At 31.0% G+C, this 21274-nt stretch overlaps 1 protein-coding gene across 3 annotated transcripts in view; it reads right to left on the bottom strand.

Annotated features, from left to right (window-relative positions):
* Positions 1-21274, bottom strand: part of LOC143250968 (differentially expressed in FDCP 8 homolog) — a 28915-nt gene that overhangs the window by 2992 nt on the left and 4649 nt on the right. For 2 of the 3 annotated variants that reach the window (XM_076502219.1, XM_076502220.1), the window contains 7 exons: positions 18846-18990; positions 18092-18156; positions 11614-11713; positions 8270-8397; positions 7009-7122; positions 6288-6509; positions 778-887 (listed from right to left, as the gene is read on the bottom strand). In XM_076502219.1, the coding sequence (XP_076358334.1) occupies positions 778-887; positions 6288-6509; positions 7009-7122; positions 8270-8397; positions 11614-11713; positions 18092-18156; positions 18846-18990 (884 nt within the window). The remainder of the gene's footprint in view (positions 1-777; positions 888-6287; positions 6510-7008; positions 7123-8269; positions 8398-11613; positions 11714-18091; positions 18157-18845; positions 18991-21274) is intronic. The other variant, XM_076502221.1, reaches the window with a different exon arrangement.

The raw sequence follows: 21274 nt of genomic DNA, 5'->3' as shown, positions 1-21274 counted from the left end.
AGAGAAGACACATCATATACGGAGTTGTAAAGAAACTGAAATATACACCATTGCTAAAGGCAAATAACAGTATACAGCTGAAAACAAAACCTACAGATGCTTAATGGAAAGTGCAAATACTCAAAAACTATTTGTCTGGGAAAAATAAAACAATTATACACAATGTTTGAACCTTCCTAGGTCATCTTCAGGTTAACCTTATGAACAAGTATTAATACCCATACCAGCCATTCCGAGATACATTTTTATTTCAAGCAAGTTTCTCGTCATCAAAAAAATTGTACACAAGAGAGCATAAAAACAATGAAAAATAAAGTAGCCAGTTAAACAATACAATATATGAAGACGGATCTATTTATGTATACACTCTGTAAAGAAGCCACATGGCTTCATAACTTAAAAACAAGTACCTAATTTGTGAAAAAATACATTTATGGAAAAAATGTGAATATATCATGAATAGATATTTTGTATAGAATTCTGATATGTTACAAGTGAAGGAAACTATGTTATAACATGCCAACCACACTAATTCTGTCATATTCAGTGTCAAGTTTTCACCCAGCATCAGGGCTCATTAGGCCAGCTAAGATATGATAGATACAGTGGAGGTCTAAGAGATATTTGTCATCAGCTTTCACAAACGATTGTTATAGCATCAACTAAATTAAGTATGCGAGTTGTATCTATTGAAGTTTTCAGTTAAGTTACATAAAAAGGTAAGGGTTAATAATGTTATTGATTTATTTCTTATTATTAGATACCTAAGGTACTTACTTATGGAAGACAGAAGAACACTGAAAACATGATATTGTTTGGTCTTCAAAAGGAAAAATCGCCTCAAGATTTTTACATAATTCACATATAAATCCTTTCCCTCTGCAGCCCTGCGAGTTTGTAGAATACTGAACTTTAATTGAGTGAGTGATTAACATAAATTATGAATGCACTCTGCATAAAAAGTGTCAAGGGTAACGTTACAACACACTTTGACTCACCTTCACTTTCTGTAAACAAATATTTTTTTTTTTTAGAATTACTACAGATTGTAAAAGATAACCACAATTATTTATCATAAAATAATGCCAGGTTTTACACTCACTTTCATTCAATTTCACTGATCTTAAACCGTGTCTAACTAATGTAACAAAGCAACAAGTTATCCATCAAGAAGTAAGGGTAAACAAAACATAGTTACATAACGTGACACCAGTATCTGACATATTAATTACTATTTTATTCATTTGAATTACTCTTGTCAAAAATATAATTAAAAAAATTAAAAATATACATAAAAACCAAGAAACTTGGCACCTACTTTAACCTTTTTTTATTTGTGTGCATAGGTTTTAGGCCTATTTTGTTCTAACTATATAGGTTTTCCAAAAGTAATTCACGTAACTCCCAAATATGCATTTCAGAACACAAAAACATATATTAGACACCAGAATATAATGTCCCAAAACACTTTAATTCACCCAGTTTTCTAAACACCACATAGATAGTTTTTAAGAAATTTATCATTTTTTTCAACAACATTTTTAGTCTAAAATACACTGAGTTCTCATGGTATAATATCAGCTTCTATCAGTAAAACAACTGTCTGCTTCATGTAATTTAAGATTTGCTATTTCTATTTGTTATAAAAATGTTATAGACACTGGATTAAGTCTACTGAGGGTACAGGAAACAAGGAATTTTTTATAGGCCTCTCAGTGGAAGTGAATTTTCAACTATTTTCAAGGTCAGTTCCAGGCTTTTATTAATTCAGCACTGATGTTGTGATAGGCAAAATCTTAGGCATGTTAACCGACCTACGCTTGGTAATCCATATGTAAGAAACTTCAAAGAACGTGTTATAATTATTATTAAATGTTACAACTGCATGACATTATACAGATTATGCTGAGAATCACTGTACCTTGAACAACTACAACACGAATGGATGTGAATACAAGTAGCTGGAAGTTTTGTTATTTTAATGTTCATTTCAAATACAAAAATTATCAAAATGGTAGAAACTGAGACAAATCTAGGTGCAGGTGATTATTTCTCTATTAGGTTTGCTGTTTTGCTGCAGATTGATATAAGGAAAAATGATGTTCTGTTACAAATTTCAAAAAAGGTAAATTTTGAAGAGATACAACAAGAATATGCTATGAACTGGACAGACCAATTATTTGGAAACTGATCAGATTTGGAAAATTTTAAAAGATAGATTTTTTAAATGTTTAAGGTAAACATTCATTACAGAAAGAAAAGAGTAGTTACAAGTAAACAAATACCAGATTGGCACACAAATAATATAAAGAGAACATTAAAGAAAAGCATCATAAACATAAGATATTTAAATTGACTGGTACGTCAGGTGATTTAGAAGGTTAAAAATGATAAAGTTGATGAAACAGGAAAATAGGACATCAAAAAGGATGTATGAGAAAAGCCTGGCTAAAAATGTGAATTTAACACTAAGGATTTATTTACATCAGTGACATAAATGAAAGAACAGTCAATACATTACCTAAATATGTAGATTATATTATGGTCTTGGGTGTTGGCAGTTGGGCAAATAAATGGCAGGTGAGTTTTAGTTATAATAATGCAAGACAAAGCATGTGGGTTATCATAACTTGAATCATAAGTATCATTTGGATGGGAATAACCTCGACAATGTCATGAAAGAAATGGATCTTGGTGTAATAGTTGATCAGACTTTTATAAAGTCATCCAAGCATTGTGCTGTTGATAGTGGTATGGCAAACAGAATTTTAGGTTGTATCTAAAGAAATATTGAATACAAGTTTAATTTCATTGTACAGGTCATTGGTTAGACCACTTTTGGAATATTGTGTTCAGTTTTCTGTTCTTTACCTTTGAAAAACTAATTGTTTGCTCTATTTCTTTATTTACTGCTCTATGTTTCAAGAAAACTAACTTCATGAAATTGTTTATAAATAGTAATAATCCATAAATATACAATTTATAATTGAAGTTTGACTGTATTTTACCAAATACTAGTCCACTAAAACACAGTCAAAAGACGTCATTTTCTAAAAACTAAAGACCTGTTTCATGTTATTGAACATGGTAACATGAGTGCACATGCACCACATCATTTTAACTTCTCTACTGTGAGCCAGGCACAGCTGAAAATATAATAAAAACAAATGTATATAAAATTTATAATGTTATGAGATTTGAAGTACTTGGTCTAAATATTTGTGTTTTTTTGTTTTATATTGATTGATTGATTGATTTAGTGTTTTATGGCACAAAGCAGCTAGGCTATCTGTGCCAAACGTCCGGTTAAAAGGTTAAAATAGATTAAATGTAGTAAAATACAGAAAAGGAAGTGAAGGTACAACAAAACATCATTGAAAAACAGGAAAAGCATAAAACCAATGTTGACACCTAGTCTACAATGTGAAGAGAAAAGAAAGCAGAGTAAGAGAAGTTGTAAAATATTTACTCTAGCATAATGGTAATGATCATAACCCACCAGGAAGACTAACAGGTAAGAACAAGAACCACCGTCAGTCACCTGAAGTTGGCCTTTCCAGTCCTGGTTCCAGGTTATGTGTCATAACAGCCATTATCAAAAGGTAAAATAATAAAAGTTTTAAAAGACATATAGCAAAATCGTAATAATGATTAGCCAAATGTCCAGTTAAAAGGTAAAAGTAAAGTAAATGTAGTAAAATTCGTAAAAGAAAACGAAGGTAAAAACAAAACAGCAATTAAAAACAGAAAATGGCATAAAACCAATGTTGACATCCAGTTTGCAAAGGTGTAAAGGACTTCCTGTAGCAAAATGGTAATGATCATAACCCATCAGGAAGACTAACAGGTAAGTATAAGAACCACCGTCAGTCACCTGAAGTTGATCTTTCCAGTCCTGGTTCTGGATTATGTGTCATTATGGCCAGTACCAAAAAGTAAAGTAATAAAAGGGTTAAAGACATGCAGCAAAATTGTAATAACAACTCGCCAGGACGACTAACAGGTAGTTCAGCAGAACTAACAGCAGCGTTAGTCACCTGAAATTGGCCTTTCCAGTCCTGGTGTCGAGTTATTTAATGTTCTGGCCATTTTCCAACTTCAAATTGAACTAAAGAGATTAAGACTTTAAAAAGGAAACCACAATTAAAAAGGTGCAATGAAGAAATATCCAACACTTAAATGAGATTAAAAGGATTAATGGCCATTAAAAAACTAAAATCTTTATTAAGGTGGACAGTGTCACCATCACCAATAACACTGTCCAATGTTACAGATAAACCCTGGGACAAAACATGTTTAAAATAGTGCCATCGTTGAGAGTCGTAACGATGGCAAGAAAGTAAAATGTGGCTTACAGTGATTTGAGTGTTACACAAACTACACACTGGTGCAACAGTTCCAGATTAAAAAAAACAATGAGTTAAAAAACTGTGACCAATGCATAGTCCAGTTAGAACAACTTCCTCTTTCCAAACCTTAAGGAAGCTAGACTGCCAAAGCCCAATATAGGGTTTTATTTGAAAAAGCTTGTTGTCGCATTGCTCACTTCAAGTGAACTGCCAGCTAGCACGGAGCCGAGCCTTGAATACAGAACAATAGTCCATGTACGGAATAGGCACAGTGGTGATAGTGCTTGAGCAGATAGATTTAACTGCCGTGTCTGCAAGCTCGTTCCCGCGAATACCAACGTGGCCTGGTATCCATAAAAACTGGATAGAAGTAAATGTTAATGAGAAATGGGCCAGTCGGTTTTGAATATTAGCGAGAACAGGGTGTGAGCCAACGTGAAGAGATTCCACGGCCAATAGAGAACTAAGTGAGTCAGTATAAATAGTGCAGTTGGAGTACTGCTCAGTTTCAATATGATCCAGGGCAAGAGATATGGCATACAGTTCAGCAGTGAACACAGAAGCAGTAGAGGGAATTCTACGCGCAACCACCAAACTGCAACAAACCATGGTAGAGCCCACAAAATTACCTGATTTGGAACCATCCATATAAATTGGAACGGAATGATTGTTCGAAAGATGTTCAGTAAATAAAAGATGGTACTTCTAATCAGTGTTAATTAATAAGTGGAAATAACTTTTCTCTGGACAGTGATAATATGAAAATCTGATATGGGTCAGGGGGCATGTCCCCCTCAAGAAAATTCTTGAAAACTGGCATTAAATTAGCACATTATGGTGTATTGTACTTTTAAAAACAATATTTGTATAGAAAGTATAACCTACTCATAATTACAGTGGTGCCAAAACTCCAGAACATCTCATTTATAGTATAACTTCACAATAACTTTAGGTGTTTACAACTAATCTCAGCATCTACAATACTTGAAAAAAATGGCTGCATCCATGACTTAACAAGTTCAGTTTACAAGTAAATAGAAAAAAATTATTCTAACTTTTCATTAAGCTTAAAGTTTAAAAGCAAAGTCTCCCAAAACATGAATAACTAAAAAACTCAATGTATCAGGAAAAAACATAAATTAGGAAGAAAGAAACCATCAGGAACGAGAATGACAGATTCAATATACATGGTAAGGATGATAAATGCATCACAACAAGTGCAATACACATGGTAAGGATGATAAACGCATCACAACAAGTGCAATACACATGGTAAGGATGATAAACGCATCACAACAAGTGCAATACACATGGTAAGGATGATAAACGCATCACAACAAGTGCAATATACATGGTAAGGATGATAAACGCATCACAACAAGTGCAATATACATGGTAAGGATGATAAACGCATCACAACAAGTGCAATATACATGGTAAGGATGATAAACGCATCACAACAAGTGCAATATACATGGTAAGGATGATAAACGCATCACAACAAGTGCAATATACATGGTAAGGATGATAAACGCATCACAACAAGTGCAATATACATGGTAAGGATGATAAACGCATCACAACAAGTGCAATATACATGGTAAGGATGATAAACGCATCACAACAAGTGCGAGAATGACAGATTCAATGTAAATGGTAAGGATGATAAACGCATCACAACAAGTGCAATATACATGGTAAGGATGATAAACACATCACAACAAGTGCGAGAATGACAGATTCAATGTAAATGGTAAGGATGATAAACGCATCACAACAAGTGCAAGAATGACAGATTCAATGTAAATGGTAAGGATGATAAATGCATCACAACAAGTGCATTAGTACCTTGTTATTTAGTTTTTCAACATTAGTTATTTAATACATTTTTGACAAAACAAGTATAACAGTAATTTAAAAGATAAAAATCGTCTTTACCTCACATTCTTTTGTTATATGTACAAAAAACACAGAGTAAGTTTTCGTAAGGAATTTTTTTAAAACTCCAGTCTTGAGGTCAATCAGATCTCTAAGAGAATACATATCAGTGTTCTCAATAAGGTGTTCCCTTTCTTTGGATTCCAGAAGTAGCTGTTCTTCTAGTGCCACGTGACAACTTAAAAGGTATTGTTTCATCATGAGAATTTCTTCTCTTAGTTTCTAAAAGACATTAGGATTAGTGAAAATTTAGTAAGCTATAATAGTTAGATTTTTTTACACATCGCATATTTCTTTCAGTACAAGAACAATTCCAAGTTTCTTCAGTTTCAAGTAATAGTTATCAATTAAACTGTTGCTTTTGTAAAGTTTAAAACTGTTACTAATACTTTATACAGTCAATGTTAACAAGAAAATGTAACATATGAGTTCCAAATTGCAGTTTCTAGTTTTTATAGCTTATTATCATAAATATTCAGGATCAGCAAAAACTTAGTAGGTAACTCATAATCTAGCTTTCATAAATGAAGAATGTCATTTCACGCACACACACACACACATATATATATATATGTGCTACCTACTTTAGTTATTATAAACAACTATTATCATTTAAAAAAAAACCAAAAAAAGAGATTGTATTCAGAATCATCTGTATAATTTAGAAAAAATAATCATTTAAAAAAAAGAAAAAATATCTTGTTTTCTGAATTTTACCAACCTTAACTTCATTCAGCTCCTCAACAAAAGAAAACAACATCGGATTTAACTGCTCCAAATGCAAAACTGGCTTCTTCATCATCAAACGTAAAAACTGAAGTGATGCTCGACAGACCTAAGAGTTATTAAAAACAAAAAAACAACAGTGATTCAGATAGCTGTCTGTCTGGTCCAAAACAAAGATAAGCCCTAAACCTGTTTCATCACTGATATGGACTCTGGGCCACTTTTTGTTTCAGCCTTTAGCTATACTGTAATTCAGATCTGACATATTTATAACACTTCTAAAACTTATAAACTGAAGCTTAGTCTGTTGTCATATTTAGATAACCTTGTTGGAGGTTTGTTGTTTTTTTTAAAGGTGTGCTGGTATAACTAACAAGTGTTTATTGTAATTTTGAATCATTTTTAAGATAAAAAATAACATTTACTTAATTTGGTGTTATTTTATTGTTTAATAAGGTTAACTGTGTATCAAAAATATTTGGATAATTCATTTGTGTCAGTATTGAAGGCAAAATGATTTTCAAATGCCAGCTTAAGCTATAGGCTCAAACATAGAACAAAGTCATATCTATCTTACCAACAAAATTTTCCTACCTATAGTATGTAAGGGATTTTCATTGAAACTAAGGAAAAGGAACCTCAGAGCTTTAACATGAATTTTATTTACATATACATATGCACACACGCAATTTTGTTTCTAGATAAAAAAATTAAGTTTTTCATGTCAATGAAAAATAAATTGATGAAACTGAAATGAGAGTCGATGAAGCTGGATTTTTTCATGTATTTCAACTTGCTTGTCCTGTCCAACCATTCCACCAGTTCATATAAGTCGTTATTAATCATTCCGAACAGTTTTATACCCAATATATTTTGAATATAAATGTTAGAAATAATCAGTTACTTGAAATTCTATAACAAATATCTTTAATTGACTAATATTGTCACAATACTGGTATATCCAGTACTTCTAGAAATAGCTTGGGGAAAGAGATTGGTGAGAATGCAAAATACACTTTATTTGATTAGCTATTGTTATTTCAAAAACAAACCAAATCAGAGCAAAAAAGATGTCAATAATAATAATAATAATAATAACCTGTTAGGTTAATAACAAATGTAAATATATCATAAACTTACATGAAGCTTCAACAATCATTTTTTTACCAAATGGTTCTAGATGGGAAACTACACTAACTTTGTCTCATCCCAAGATAAACAGTATTCTATGAATCATACTGATATAATTGTCATACCATGCGAGGCTCGAAGTCCCAATTGTGAATAATCCTAGAAGGAATAAATGTTTGGCTGTTCCAGTGGCAATAAGAACAGTAGTGAAAACCACAGTAATCACATTTTCTTGGACGATGGTATCCTTCCACTGTTAATAAAAACAATGATAAGTTAAAAAAACTATTTTTTAGGTCCTAAGAATCTTTGTTGAGTGATAAATTAGCAACTGTACTTTTCTAGGATAGCTGTGTGTGTGTGTGTGTGTGTGTGTGTGTGTGTGTGTGTGTGTTTTTATAGCAAAGCCACATCAGGTTATTTGCTAAGCCCCCCAAGGGGAATCGAACCCCTGATTTTAGAGTTTTAAATCCAAAGACATACTGCTGTACTAGCATGGGGGGGTAGTAGTAGGATAGCTTATTAGATTTTAAAACTAAATTTAAATGTTTTGAAAAATGATTCATAAGAAGAAGTATAAAACTGAATAATGAAAATATAACTGATAAAGAATATTCTGAAGTTATTTTACAACTTTATCAAATTGTTTTAATTTTAAAAATAATTAGATGCTTTCAAATTATGCAAGATTAAAAGCAATGTGGACTTTTCATTCCAGATATGGATACTAATTTTCAAACTTTTATTCACTTTTACTTCATAATACTGGTCTAGCTCTAAAAGAATAAAATCATTATACGTGTTTTCAATCTTAAAAAATATACTTTTCTATTCATAACACTACATTAGAGTTATCTCTCTTAACCTTATTAAAATATTTCAAGAATATGGTGGAAAATGTAACAAATAAATACCCCATAAAAACAACTCCAGATAGCCAAGTAATTTTTCAAAACGTTGTGTTGTAGTTATTTATTATTATTATTATATTTCAGTGTTCCACAACTACATCATTTTTTAAAGCTTGTGAACACAAAATAAAAAAACACTGATCTGATTTGCTTGCTCAGTATCAGTAAAAATGTAAAACATAATTTGACTAGGAAAGTATTCACTTGCAACTAAAACCATGCCTTAAAACTTTGGCAACAAAATGAATAAGCATATATTTGATGTCCAGAGTTATGCCAGAAAAAATAACAATAATAAAATTCAACATATAAATCCTTTCTTCTACAGATATGGTTTAAATGCTAAAATCCAGAAAACTATAAGAAACCAATTGGCTCATAAAAGTTTATCTTTTCACGTTCCTTTTTAATTAGTTCATTGTGGCTCAAAACCAGACATGCAAGAATAACAATTATCTCCCACACAACAATGCTACCTCCAAAACAATATCAACACTTAACTCAAGTTTCTTGACCAGCATCCTTTTGTCAGACATTAAATCAAAGTCTGTTTTCACCAATTTTGTTCACTTATGTTTTTTCGCAGATGTTATCTATATACCAGTATGTCCACATAACTCTACATATAATATAACTTAATAGCTTTTCAGTCTGCAGATGTACCTTTTTCAGGTCTTCAGCCTTTACCTCTGAGAAGATAGGCACAACTGACCTAACCTTTCAATATTGTGTGTTACTACTATAATTTTACACACACACACACATCATTTGTCATACATCTTGTATCAGAAAAATCTACATTTGGTTCTCTGATGTTTCCACCACAGGAAATCATATCCTACACACCCTAGAGTTTAGCATTGCAAGTTCATAAACTTACTGCTATCTCACCAGGAGAAACATTTAAACATCAAAGTCTAAAGTGTACATGTATGTGTGTATAATATACACAAGTCCATTTACACATTTTCACACATTAAGTATTTACATATAATGTTGATACAGCACGTTTATATTCAGAAAATCTGGTAGATTTTTAGTAAAGATTACAAATATTTTGTATACAAAAAATCAGATTTTAATGAAATATTTTGAGTAAAAATTTGTTTGTGAAAATAGTTTTTTGTTACTAGTCCCGAGTACAAAGAGATTTCATGTTACAATTAAAAAAAAACTATTCTTTATCCCAAAAATCTCAAATATTATTTGTGTAATCTCCTAAATACAGTTTTTCATTAAAACTTTATATTTCGTGTTATTTTCTATACACTAAATTCTGTCACTTGATCAACCTTGCAACTATCATAAAAATATTAGGAAATCAATAAAAATTGTTTTTTATTTGTGTTAGAATGACTATGTGTTATAAAACAAAAATACAAATAATTTAGCCTAAGTATCTGATGTCTCATAATGCTATATATGAACATATATATTTATTATTTTATTATATTGATCTTCCAGTAATGCTCTAGCTAACATTACATAACTTGCATTGATGTGATGTACATGCACCCATGTTACGTGTACAGTAATATAAAACTGACTTTTAGTCTTCCCTATCTTGGCTGTGTTTTAGTGGACTAGTATTCTGTAATATAGTCACATTTTAATAGTAAAACATTATATATGTATATAATCATTACTATTTAGAAATAAATTATTAAACTTATTTTTTTCTGAAAATATAGAACAATGAATTAAGAAGTAAAGCAAATAATTATCTCTTCTCGCTACAACCTTTGTACTGGATTGCTGCTAGACACGGTTTGCTAAGCCTTTTAAAATTTCACACATAGGGGGATATTGAACAATTTTTTTTAGGTATATACATACAGTTGAATAACCAAAAAAAACTCATAAATAACTACACTGATACCATAGAATTCCACTATAGTATATTAAGCTTAGTAACTAAGATGTATTTAGATTTTTAAAAAAATATGAAACTTTAAGCAGACTACAGACACAACCTACCTCATTGACATCTTGACTTGAAAAAACACTGTAGCATTTTCACAGATTAAAATGGCTGAGAAAACCATGTTGGGGGCATTCTAAGCTGGTCATTAGTTATTCGCATGTCACATACTGTGGTAAGAGTACATAAGGGACCATTTCAAAAAATGGAAAGAGTTAAATGAATCCACCATATTTGATTCAGTTCATAAGCCATTTCTCAGTAAAATAAAAAGATACAAGATTATTTTATATTCTGGATTGTCAATATTAGTAATTTGTACAAAATTATAGGCTTAGTATTTTGGCATCACAAACACCTAATTTTAAACAGTTCTACAATCAACATACCACGTGACTCACTAAAATCTATATTTAGATGTGCCCTTTTAATATTTACTTTTAAATTAAGAAATTAACTCGTATATAATAAAGTTTGAGTTATAATCTACAATTTGATTTTAAATATAAGTTCATAAAATAGTAGGTCAATAAAATTTTGAATTCAAATTAACAAATGCAATGACATGACCTCTGACCTGTAGCAAACCAGTTAATTTTAAATAGAACTTTACAGCATAAACATGATCAACACTTACTGTTAAGAATTCTGCGTTTACACTCTGCACACTTGTAACATTGGGTAGCAAGACTTGTTTCTGGACAAATGTCCAAAATGTAGCTAGGGGTTTCCATAACCTGTAAAAAAGCATAAATTATGCATACAAAAGTTACAGAAAATCAAAATGATTTTTTGCAAACACGCTATACCTTGAAAAAGAGCAAAATCAAGGCTTCTTCTGAAGATGTCTAATTGTATGGAAAAATGTTGCAAATAGTTTATTTTAGTCAAATGTCTACGTTTCCAGATGGCAACAAAATGATTAATGTGGTGAATGTATTTGTTATAAAACAAAACAATAAGTAATGTAAAGTCGTAAACAAAATACATTAGAAATATTTGATGCTTAAAATGTTTATAAACATTTTATTTGTTTTATAGTATAGGTAAACATCTATTATATAAGAAAAGTGTAATGTCATTTCATTCAATAGCTTGTATCATCCTACACTTTACCATAATAATGAATGGACCAATTTCTTCCAATGATCAAAACAACTTCCTGTAAAATCTGTCATTTTGCTGTACCATTGTTAAAACATCAATAACCAAAAACATTTATCTCTTCAGGTTGAAATGTGTAGGTACTGATAAGATACAAAATGAATGATATTGATTATATGTTTCTTTTTAACATTCAAACTGAAATTACTTTGTCAAGCTGTACTTTGGTGGTAAGCAATCAGTAAATAAAAATGTCATACAAAATTATCTTATCAATTTCCCTTCTTTATTACTTTTATCTCTAGAAGAAGGGAAAGCAAGCTTAGTTTTACTTGCAAGTGATAAACTGAAAAATTCCAATTCTGCAATAGTAATCCTCTGTTCTAGGCCTAAGTTCACAGATCTACCCTCTCAAATATCTAAGTTCTATCTGTTGTATGATTTTTTCTTTGCTGCAAGATGTTATGCCTGCATGTTTGCTATTAGCTTTTTGTACAGTTATCTCCAAAATGCCTTCACAACAACTAAGAAACCTAAACTCACTGGTTAATTAGAAACTAACCAACATGATTAAACTTTAGTTGATATCCACTGTTCTATGTTGAACAGCAGGTTTCCTTTAAACAGAGATATATGTTGAGGTCCTTTTCCCTACAGATAATTGATATCTTCAGTTTATTTTAACAAAGAATTTTTGTAATAATTCCCAAGCATAAATGTTCACATATTTTTTTACTCTTTTTTTCACAGACACGGATTGAATGTGAAAACATTTCCAGGTTTATATCTATTTACAATTGTGTTAGCAATTAAATTCAACTAAAATCAAAATAGTCTATCAAAAAAAGAAGTTCTTTAGGAAAAAATTGAAACTGGACTAGTGTAACATGTGAAATTCAGCTAAACTGAGCATGACCAACCAACTGACACTTGGCTTTTATGATTATGACTGTGATGGCTTTTATAATTTTTCATAATAATGTGATTAAACGACAGTAACACAAAAATGTATAATTTAAAACAAGGAACATGAAAACACTGAAAAGTTCTTTAACTGCCACGACTTCTATATTGGAGAAACAAGTAGAAAAATGGAAACCAGATTCAAAGAACATAAAAAGTCACCTTCACACGTTTTCGAACACTGCAAGTCAAATAAACACAACATAACCATAGAAAACACTCAAATACTAAATAAAGAAACAAACATAAACAAACGCAAAATTAAAGAAGCCTTACTTATACAACAACTTAAACCCAAAATAAACCAATATAAAGGAACGCCTTTATACCTATATTAATATAAATAAAATTATATATTCAAACATCTAATACCGCCCTCTACATTTCGACACACAGTTACACAACCCCTTTCAAACATGTGGTCAGCTTCCGGTCAGTTACCTCTTTCTTTGTGAACCTGACGATGACCGAAGAAGGTCGAAACGTTGTTCGCTCTTCTATGTAAAATATTTTCTCAACCCAAACGAGCCGTTTTTGCATATAAATTTCTCAACAAGTGGGTTTCTCGACATCACTGATGAATCAATCAAATCCTTAAATGTCATCAATACTTAAATAAATGCCCCGACAGTTCCACTGGATCAGAGTAGCCATTTTTATTTATGTAAAGGGGAACATAGCATAGTGGGGAATCTTTCTGTTTTTGACCATATCTGTTTCTTTACTGGATGAAGATCTATCAACCTCCATGGATCCTGCTCTGGGTCGATTATGCAGGTTTCTGTCTGTGGACAAAGATTCCAGTAACTGAGGGCATTAACAAATGGTTGTTTTACTTCTCAGGGCTGCAGAGGAGGATGGACCCAAGGAAGCACCCAAAGCCAAAGAAAATGGAGCTGGGCAGTCACTGGAAGAAGTGGCAGAGACAGAGATAGAAGTAGACAAAGATTCATCAACTCTTTTAATCATGAAAGGCAAAAGATTCTTCAAATGTTTTGCAAAAGACTATGCTGGAGGAAGGAGAAATCAGTCTGCACTCTCACTGTGGTAGTAGAATGGAGAGCAGCAGCAAATGTTCAAGATGAAGTTAGGGAAAATAATTTCCGATCTTCTGAATAGGAGATATTATTTATAATTTTTCAAGCATTGCACCTCCTTCCCCTTCACCCATTTAGGGAAAGAGAGTACGAGGGGTGTGGACTAATACAGTTAACAGAGCATGGTTCTACACCCTTGTGTGAATTAATTGAAACAAATGGTCATTTTACAATATTTTCAGCATGGCAGCTGGTGTAGGCTCACTGGACCCGCTGATTCCTTTTTTCATTTTTTCACATGGAGGGCATCATTAGCTGTGTTTTGCAGTACAATCAATCTATTTTTGGGATACATGATGAAATTTTGAGGAATATTACGTCATTCGAAATTGCGAACGATGGGCAAGGAGACCAGTCAAAAAACAACTTCTTACCAACTCAGTGAAGAAAAAACGGTATCAATGGGGTCTGAAATACAAGAACTGGATGCAAAAGCAATAGAGGAAGGTGTTATTCAGTGACGATACTCATTTATTCGTACAGGGTCAAAGAAGTCTGCATGTTCGCAGATCTCCAGGTGAGAAACTTCAAGAATCTCACATCAATCAGTTCATTAAACATCCCTTGAAGAAGATGTTTTGGTGCTTTTTCAGCTACTAGTTTTTCAGAAACTAGCCCCTGAGAATGGCAAGGGATAACCATAAATGAAAAAAACCAAAGAGCTGCTTATGTTAATTGCTATTACCTCTCTCTATGGCAGTTCAATTGTTCTCAATGACCTTTCAATCACTGTGCAACCATAAAGCTAATAATAACTCTGAATGTACTAAGTGTATTTTCAAGAAATTTGACAAATTTTTAGTAAACATTATAAGTCTGTTGTACATAAAATAATCAATTTTTAACAAGTTATTTTTATTAAAGATTTGTATGCACATTTATGAAGATTTTAATAAGTAAGTCTGAGTAAAAAGTGATTTTCATGCGAGAACACAAATACTTACATCTTATAGTTCTCAATTTTATTTGTGAACCCTCTCAAACATTCTAAATGAACATCAAGTTTTTTTCAGTGAAACTATACATTTGTCACGTTCTCTCTACTCTAGCTTTAACTGTAGCAAAAACACTGAACAAAAACTTGAAAAATACAACATAAATATTTTTTTACTACAATGACTGTATACTGTAACTGATAATTACAGTTATTTATCAAAGTTCTCTTTTAATTTTAATACTTTACAATGCCCTTTAGACCCTACAAAAAGCAGTACTAGTTTTAAAACGTTTTCAAGAACTGCAGCAACCAATGTGGTATTAAGCTTCCTATTTACATTCACCTTGTTTTTATTTTACTTTTTAAAGTAAATTCTAAATTACCCTTGGTTTCACAGACCTCTTCTGAAGGTTGCAATTGCATATTCTATAGAAAATATTTTTTTCTAAAAAAATATATTTTATCACAAACATTTTTAAAGATAATCTATACATTTCCTGTTTGGCAAATGAATTGTTAATACCGACTAAATACCAACACGAGATTCCACTAGTTGTGTTATTTAGGTACCAAAGTGTTTTACATATTGTTACTTTCATTAACAGTACTGGTCATACTGTCTAGCATATTAAATGTTATTACAATTTTCATGATGTGAACACTATTTTTCAAGTTGGTGAAAGATTATCATAATTATACTTGTCACAAGTTGTTTATTTGTTTTTTTTGTTTGCTGTTAACTGCAGAGCAACACAAAGGGCTATCTGTGCTGTACCCAAAATCCAGATTTTGGCCTTATAAGCCTTCTGACCACTAAGCCATTAGTGGGCACTGTCATGAGAAATCAGAAGTAGGTCCATTATATTTTTAACACTACATTCTTTATCTAGTTACCTATGGATTTAAGAATTAGAAAAGTGTATACTAATATTATTTCAACCATACTACATTTGCCAAAGCTAACATTTTTTTATACTATATGTTAATGTAAAAATGTGTGGCTTTTTTTTTTAAAATAAGGGGGATAAATTCCCTCTAGATCAATATCTATTCATATAACATTGTATAACAGTTATTAATTTCTGAAAATAAAAAGCATGTGATTAATCGAATGTTGAAATACTCAAAAACACTAGTTTGTATTTTCATGACATTAATCAAATCTAATAACTTTGATTAATTACTTTAAATGACACTAATCATTATAATCACTGCTCACAGATGATTTTATACATTAAGCCACCAAGTTATTTTGATTAATTAGTTCAAGCGACATTAAAAATTGTAATCATTGCTCAAAGGCGATTGTTTAGATCGATTAAGCAACCCAGCTCTTCTTTTTAAAAGTAATAGCATGTGTTTCTAATTAGGTTAAATCAGTACATTATAACGGAAAAAAGGAAATTTAAAATGAGCAATTTATAACACAGGTGAATCACGACACAGAGAAGATTGAAATTAATTAACAGACAAATTTTAATTATACACTCAGGTTTGATACCAAGCTTACTGAATATTGTGATAATAAAGTTATTTAATTAAATGTGAATGTAACTCTGTAAAACAATTATGACCCATGCACTTTGACCCTCACATATGTATAGATTTAAGGTGTTAGAACTCGCAACAGATTAAAAACAACAAAATTGTAAATATTTTTATCTAATGTTTTCTTTTTATAAAAATATTATTTAGATTTTTCTTTGGTAAAAATCATATGACAAACCAATTAAAATGTCAATTTTAAAATACTGGCACAGAATAATTACAAAAACATTCAAAATTACATAAATGGATATTTAGTTTAATATGTAAAGATATTATAAACTTGTAAAAACACTTTCATAAAACAGTGACCCAATCAGAATTATGACTGACTGGAATGAAAGACAAAGCAACACAATGGGTTATCTGCACTCTGCTCACCACAGGTACTGAAACCCGGTGTCTCACGGTGCGAGTCCACAAACATACCGTTTTGCCACTAGTGAGCAACACAATAAAAAGTAAATTAAAATCTTTATGCTTTGATAGTTCTTCAATAAATGAAGAATTTATTTATAAAAGACATTATTGACAATATTTTTTCTTCAAGTGTTCTCATGAATGTTTTACAATCAAACTAATGAAATTCTACAAAAACACAAGTGTGATAAAATTATTTCAGTTTTGTGAATTACAAAACGTATTGGCAAACTTCCTATATTAACACAGTAGAAAACACTTGCTTGAAACTTTATTTTTACTTTTCCAACACAAATGATTAGCTAACTAAACTTTTCTTGACAACATATTACAAAAAAAAGTTGCTACTTAGGCTGTGCACTCCTGTATTAACATAACACTCTAATATAGATGTTGCAGTCTTAACAGACAATTCTTCAAAAGAAGCATTAACAAAGTATGCGATTTGCCAACATTTTGATATAGTTTGATTGTGTTTAACATGCCAGTTTAATTTATAAACATTTATTATATATATTTGTGTCAGTAGCTATTTGTTTTTAAAAACTTCTATTCTTATAAAAACGTTCAGTTTTCTTCAAAAACTGTTGCCTGTAGAATTTTCTATCACATTTGTAAAAATTAAATCACAGTAATCTTAATAACAAATCCTAGTAAATGTTTCACACTTAAAATAAACTGTATTCCACTGATTCTTGCTACAGAACCATTTCTTATTCTTTACAGTCCAAGTAGTGAATCCACAGCCACAAAATCATGTAATCACAAGAATCACATGTTACACTGCTTAAGTTAAAATACAACATGTTTTCATCATGTCTTGCTTTACTTAGGAGTTTAATAACTAAGTCATAATAAGATACAATCAAGGAAATAAAACAAACATATATTGGACTTATTATGATAAAAGAAAATATTTCATTACAAGTAAAAACAAGTTGCAAGCAACATTAATATTTCTACAAATTAAATACTTATGTGGATGCAGGTTACTTGATATTCTTACTTAAGTACTTCTGTTACAATAACAAAAAATTACAGAAAATTACCTTTACATAAGCACAAATCCTGGTTAGGAAGTTAATACACTTGTTGTGACATTTAAAACTGCAGTCTGTAAACAACAACAATGGATCAAATTAGTAAAAATGTATAACATTTTTAAACTATTTAGGCAAAAAGTACTGACATTTTGTATCTAAAAACAAAGATTTCAGCACAAAGAGTTATAAGTGATTTCCACTTTACAGTTATAAGAGTATAACTTTTGAAATTACTTGACAAGTAACACACAGATTCAACAAAAACAGCTTAAGTAAAAAAAACAGCACAACACTGAGAACACACACACATATATACACAAAATTATCCAAAAATACAAGTTAGGAGTTCAAACAAGTACACACTTGTTAAAACTTGCAATTATTAATCCAACTTAAAACAGTTTCATCCTTTACTGCATGTTGTTAAGCTGCGGTACAATTTGATACATATTACTGGATTTTCACTTTAAAAACTACTACAGCTTACAGCAACCCCTTCACAAATTAAATTTCAAGTCGCATTATGCTTCAGAACAAACATATACCTTCACCATTAGAAGAGCTACATAAAAGTAGACAAAAAACGAAAGTATAATTCACATCAGGATATAGTTTATTGATTTCAGTTCTATACAGTTTCTAGCTTAAACTTTGTAATTAGATAAATATTAGAAGCTAAAAACTGACTATATGATTAAAAAAGACAGTTTATGCCAGCTATCTCATGAAACTATACAAAAAAAAATGTAAATGAACTCACTTTTACAGTAATACCAGTTATGCACGACACCCAAAATGATATTGCAACACTTGTCACAATATTCATGTGTACCTTCCATCTTTCTCTGAATAAACTTGTGTCCCATTACGAGCTGTACATCAGGTTCTGATGCTTTCACATGATTCTAGGATAAAATGTTTAAAAACTAAGAAAAAAACATTTTTTTTAATATCAAAGCTTAAAAATAGTGTTGTGATAGTGTGGTAGCTAGAAGACATTGGAAAAATACTAAGACCAAATGGAAATCATCACATCTGGATAAGGTCCTACACAATGATGCATCTGTCTAATCCTAACATCTTACAGTCACTTTCAACAGTTAATAAACTTATAACAGTTCATGATTCAAGTTCTTATATAAAATATTAATTTCTTAATTTAAAATAAAAAAACTTAAATTCTGTCTTCACTTCTGTTGTCATGAAAGACATTGTATTTGTTATTATTCTTCTTTCAATTAGTATAACTACAACCAATACATACACTGTCTACTTTATTATAAACTTAATCTGCAAACAGTTACAAGATCTGACTCAAAAAGTATAAACTTCCTAACTTCTCTCTTTACTGAAATATAAATACATTTATTCAATTCATGATAGGAGCCCCACCTTTCTGTCCTTATCTTTTAAAGCAGTTTTCAAAACCATGACACCTTATTTGATATACTTGTTTAGAACCATTGGAAGCATGATTATTAAAATAAGCTCGTTCTATTGGTTCTAAACAAGTATGTCAATATATTTCTAAGGTATAAATAATTACCAGATCTAAAAATTGTTAAATGCTAAAACAACCCAGTTACAAAATTAAGATATTTTGTTGGAGTGTGTACTGGGTCTCCATTGTGTTGCACCTTTCTGCATCATTTCATTATTAGAGGATTCAATAATGTTTTCATGTTTCATTACCAGAACATTTCAACGTTGTCATCTAGAGTTCCAGATGCAATGTTTACCAATTACTTCCAGTATTTTTGAAACAATGTCACCTTGTTTTGTTACTAGTGTTAAAACATTTCAGGCTACTTTGACAAATGTAGTGTTCACCAATTATTGTACAGTACTGTACTACTAACACTTGTGTGATGCAACATTACCATGTTTCATTAGTAGTGTTGAACTAGTTTACTGGGCAGAGTGATACATTGTCCACTGGTTAAGATAGCAGAGGATCTAAACACATTGTGTTCCTATGCTACTGTCTAAGCATGTTGTGTTTTTATTCTCCAGAAAAGACAACCAATTAACAATCAGGGCTAAAGTACCCAAGACACAACAGACCAACAACGAAATGCGGATGGGACAAAAGACAGATGAGGTGTCTGAATGGATCATGATAAGAATACCAGTCAGATAATAGTGGCAAGCCTGCTTATCAACATCTTGATGACTGATATAAGAGAAACCACTCTTCTGGAGATCAGATTCCACAAATAAATCAGTCACTTTTTGACAGGTTTTGTTTGTAGGTTTGGCTATCATCAAACATAAAGCTACACAATGTACCATTTGTGATGAAAACCCACACAAATGTTATAAGCCTTTGAATTTAACACTGAGCTCTCGGGGCTCCAAAGAGATACAAGTCAAGATGAGGCAAGGAAAAGGAATGTCTAAGGTTATGTGGGATTGACTAAGCCACAACAATTATAAAAGCTTAAAAAGAAAAAGCAGTAAACCCTTAAATATACTTGCACTAGTTGACCAAAATACACTGAAAATAATTGAGAAAATCACTAAGGGGATATTATGACTGGTTATTCACGTCATATATAGAAGACAGTATATGAAAAGGACCATTTCCAAAAATGAAAAGAGGCGAGCAGGGCCACTGTATCTGATTCAGTACACAAGCAATATCTCAGCATATATTAGAGATGAAATAATTTGAGTTCCTAATTCATACAATACTGTAGACTTGATCTTTTAACATCATAAGCATCTGACTTGAACCGGTGCTCCATTAAACATGCCACATGACTGAAAAAATCTATATTCAAGTGTGTACTTTTAATATTTACTTTTAAATTAATTAATACATAATACTGAAATATGAATTATAACCTATAATTTGATATTAGATTTATTGACATAAATTCATAAAACAGTAGTTCAATAAAATTTTGAATGCAAGTCAACAAATGTAATAACAAGGCCTGTGACCCATGTCCTATTGTAATAGGGTTAAGATATGTCAAAATCTTATGAAATGTCAGAAATATAGAAACATGACTTTGTAATCCACAAAATCAACTTTTTTCTTGTACAAATAAATATTGGCCTAATATGTTAATGCTGCATAGTTCTAGGCCATTAGTTAAAAGATGAAACTGAATACCACTTAATGAAATCCACAAATTGAGTTAAAATAACACAAAATAGTAATGTCAAAAAACACTACCACAG

This window comes from Tachypleus tridentatus, chromosome 5, assembly GCF_004210375.1.
Source record: "Tachypleus tridentatus isolate NWPU-2018 chromosome 5, ASM421037v1, whole genome shotgun sequence".
Taxonomy (NCBI): Eukaryota; Metazoa; Arthropoda; class Merostomata; order Xiphosura; family Limulidae; genus Tachypleus; species Tachypleus tridentatus.
This window is presented reverse-complemented; position numbering and strand designations above follow the sequence as displayed.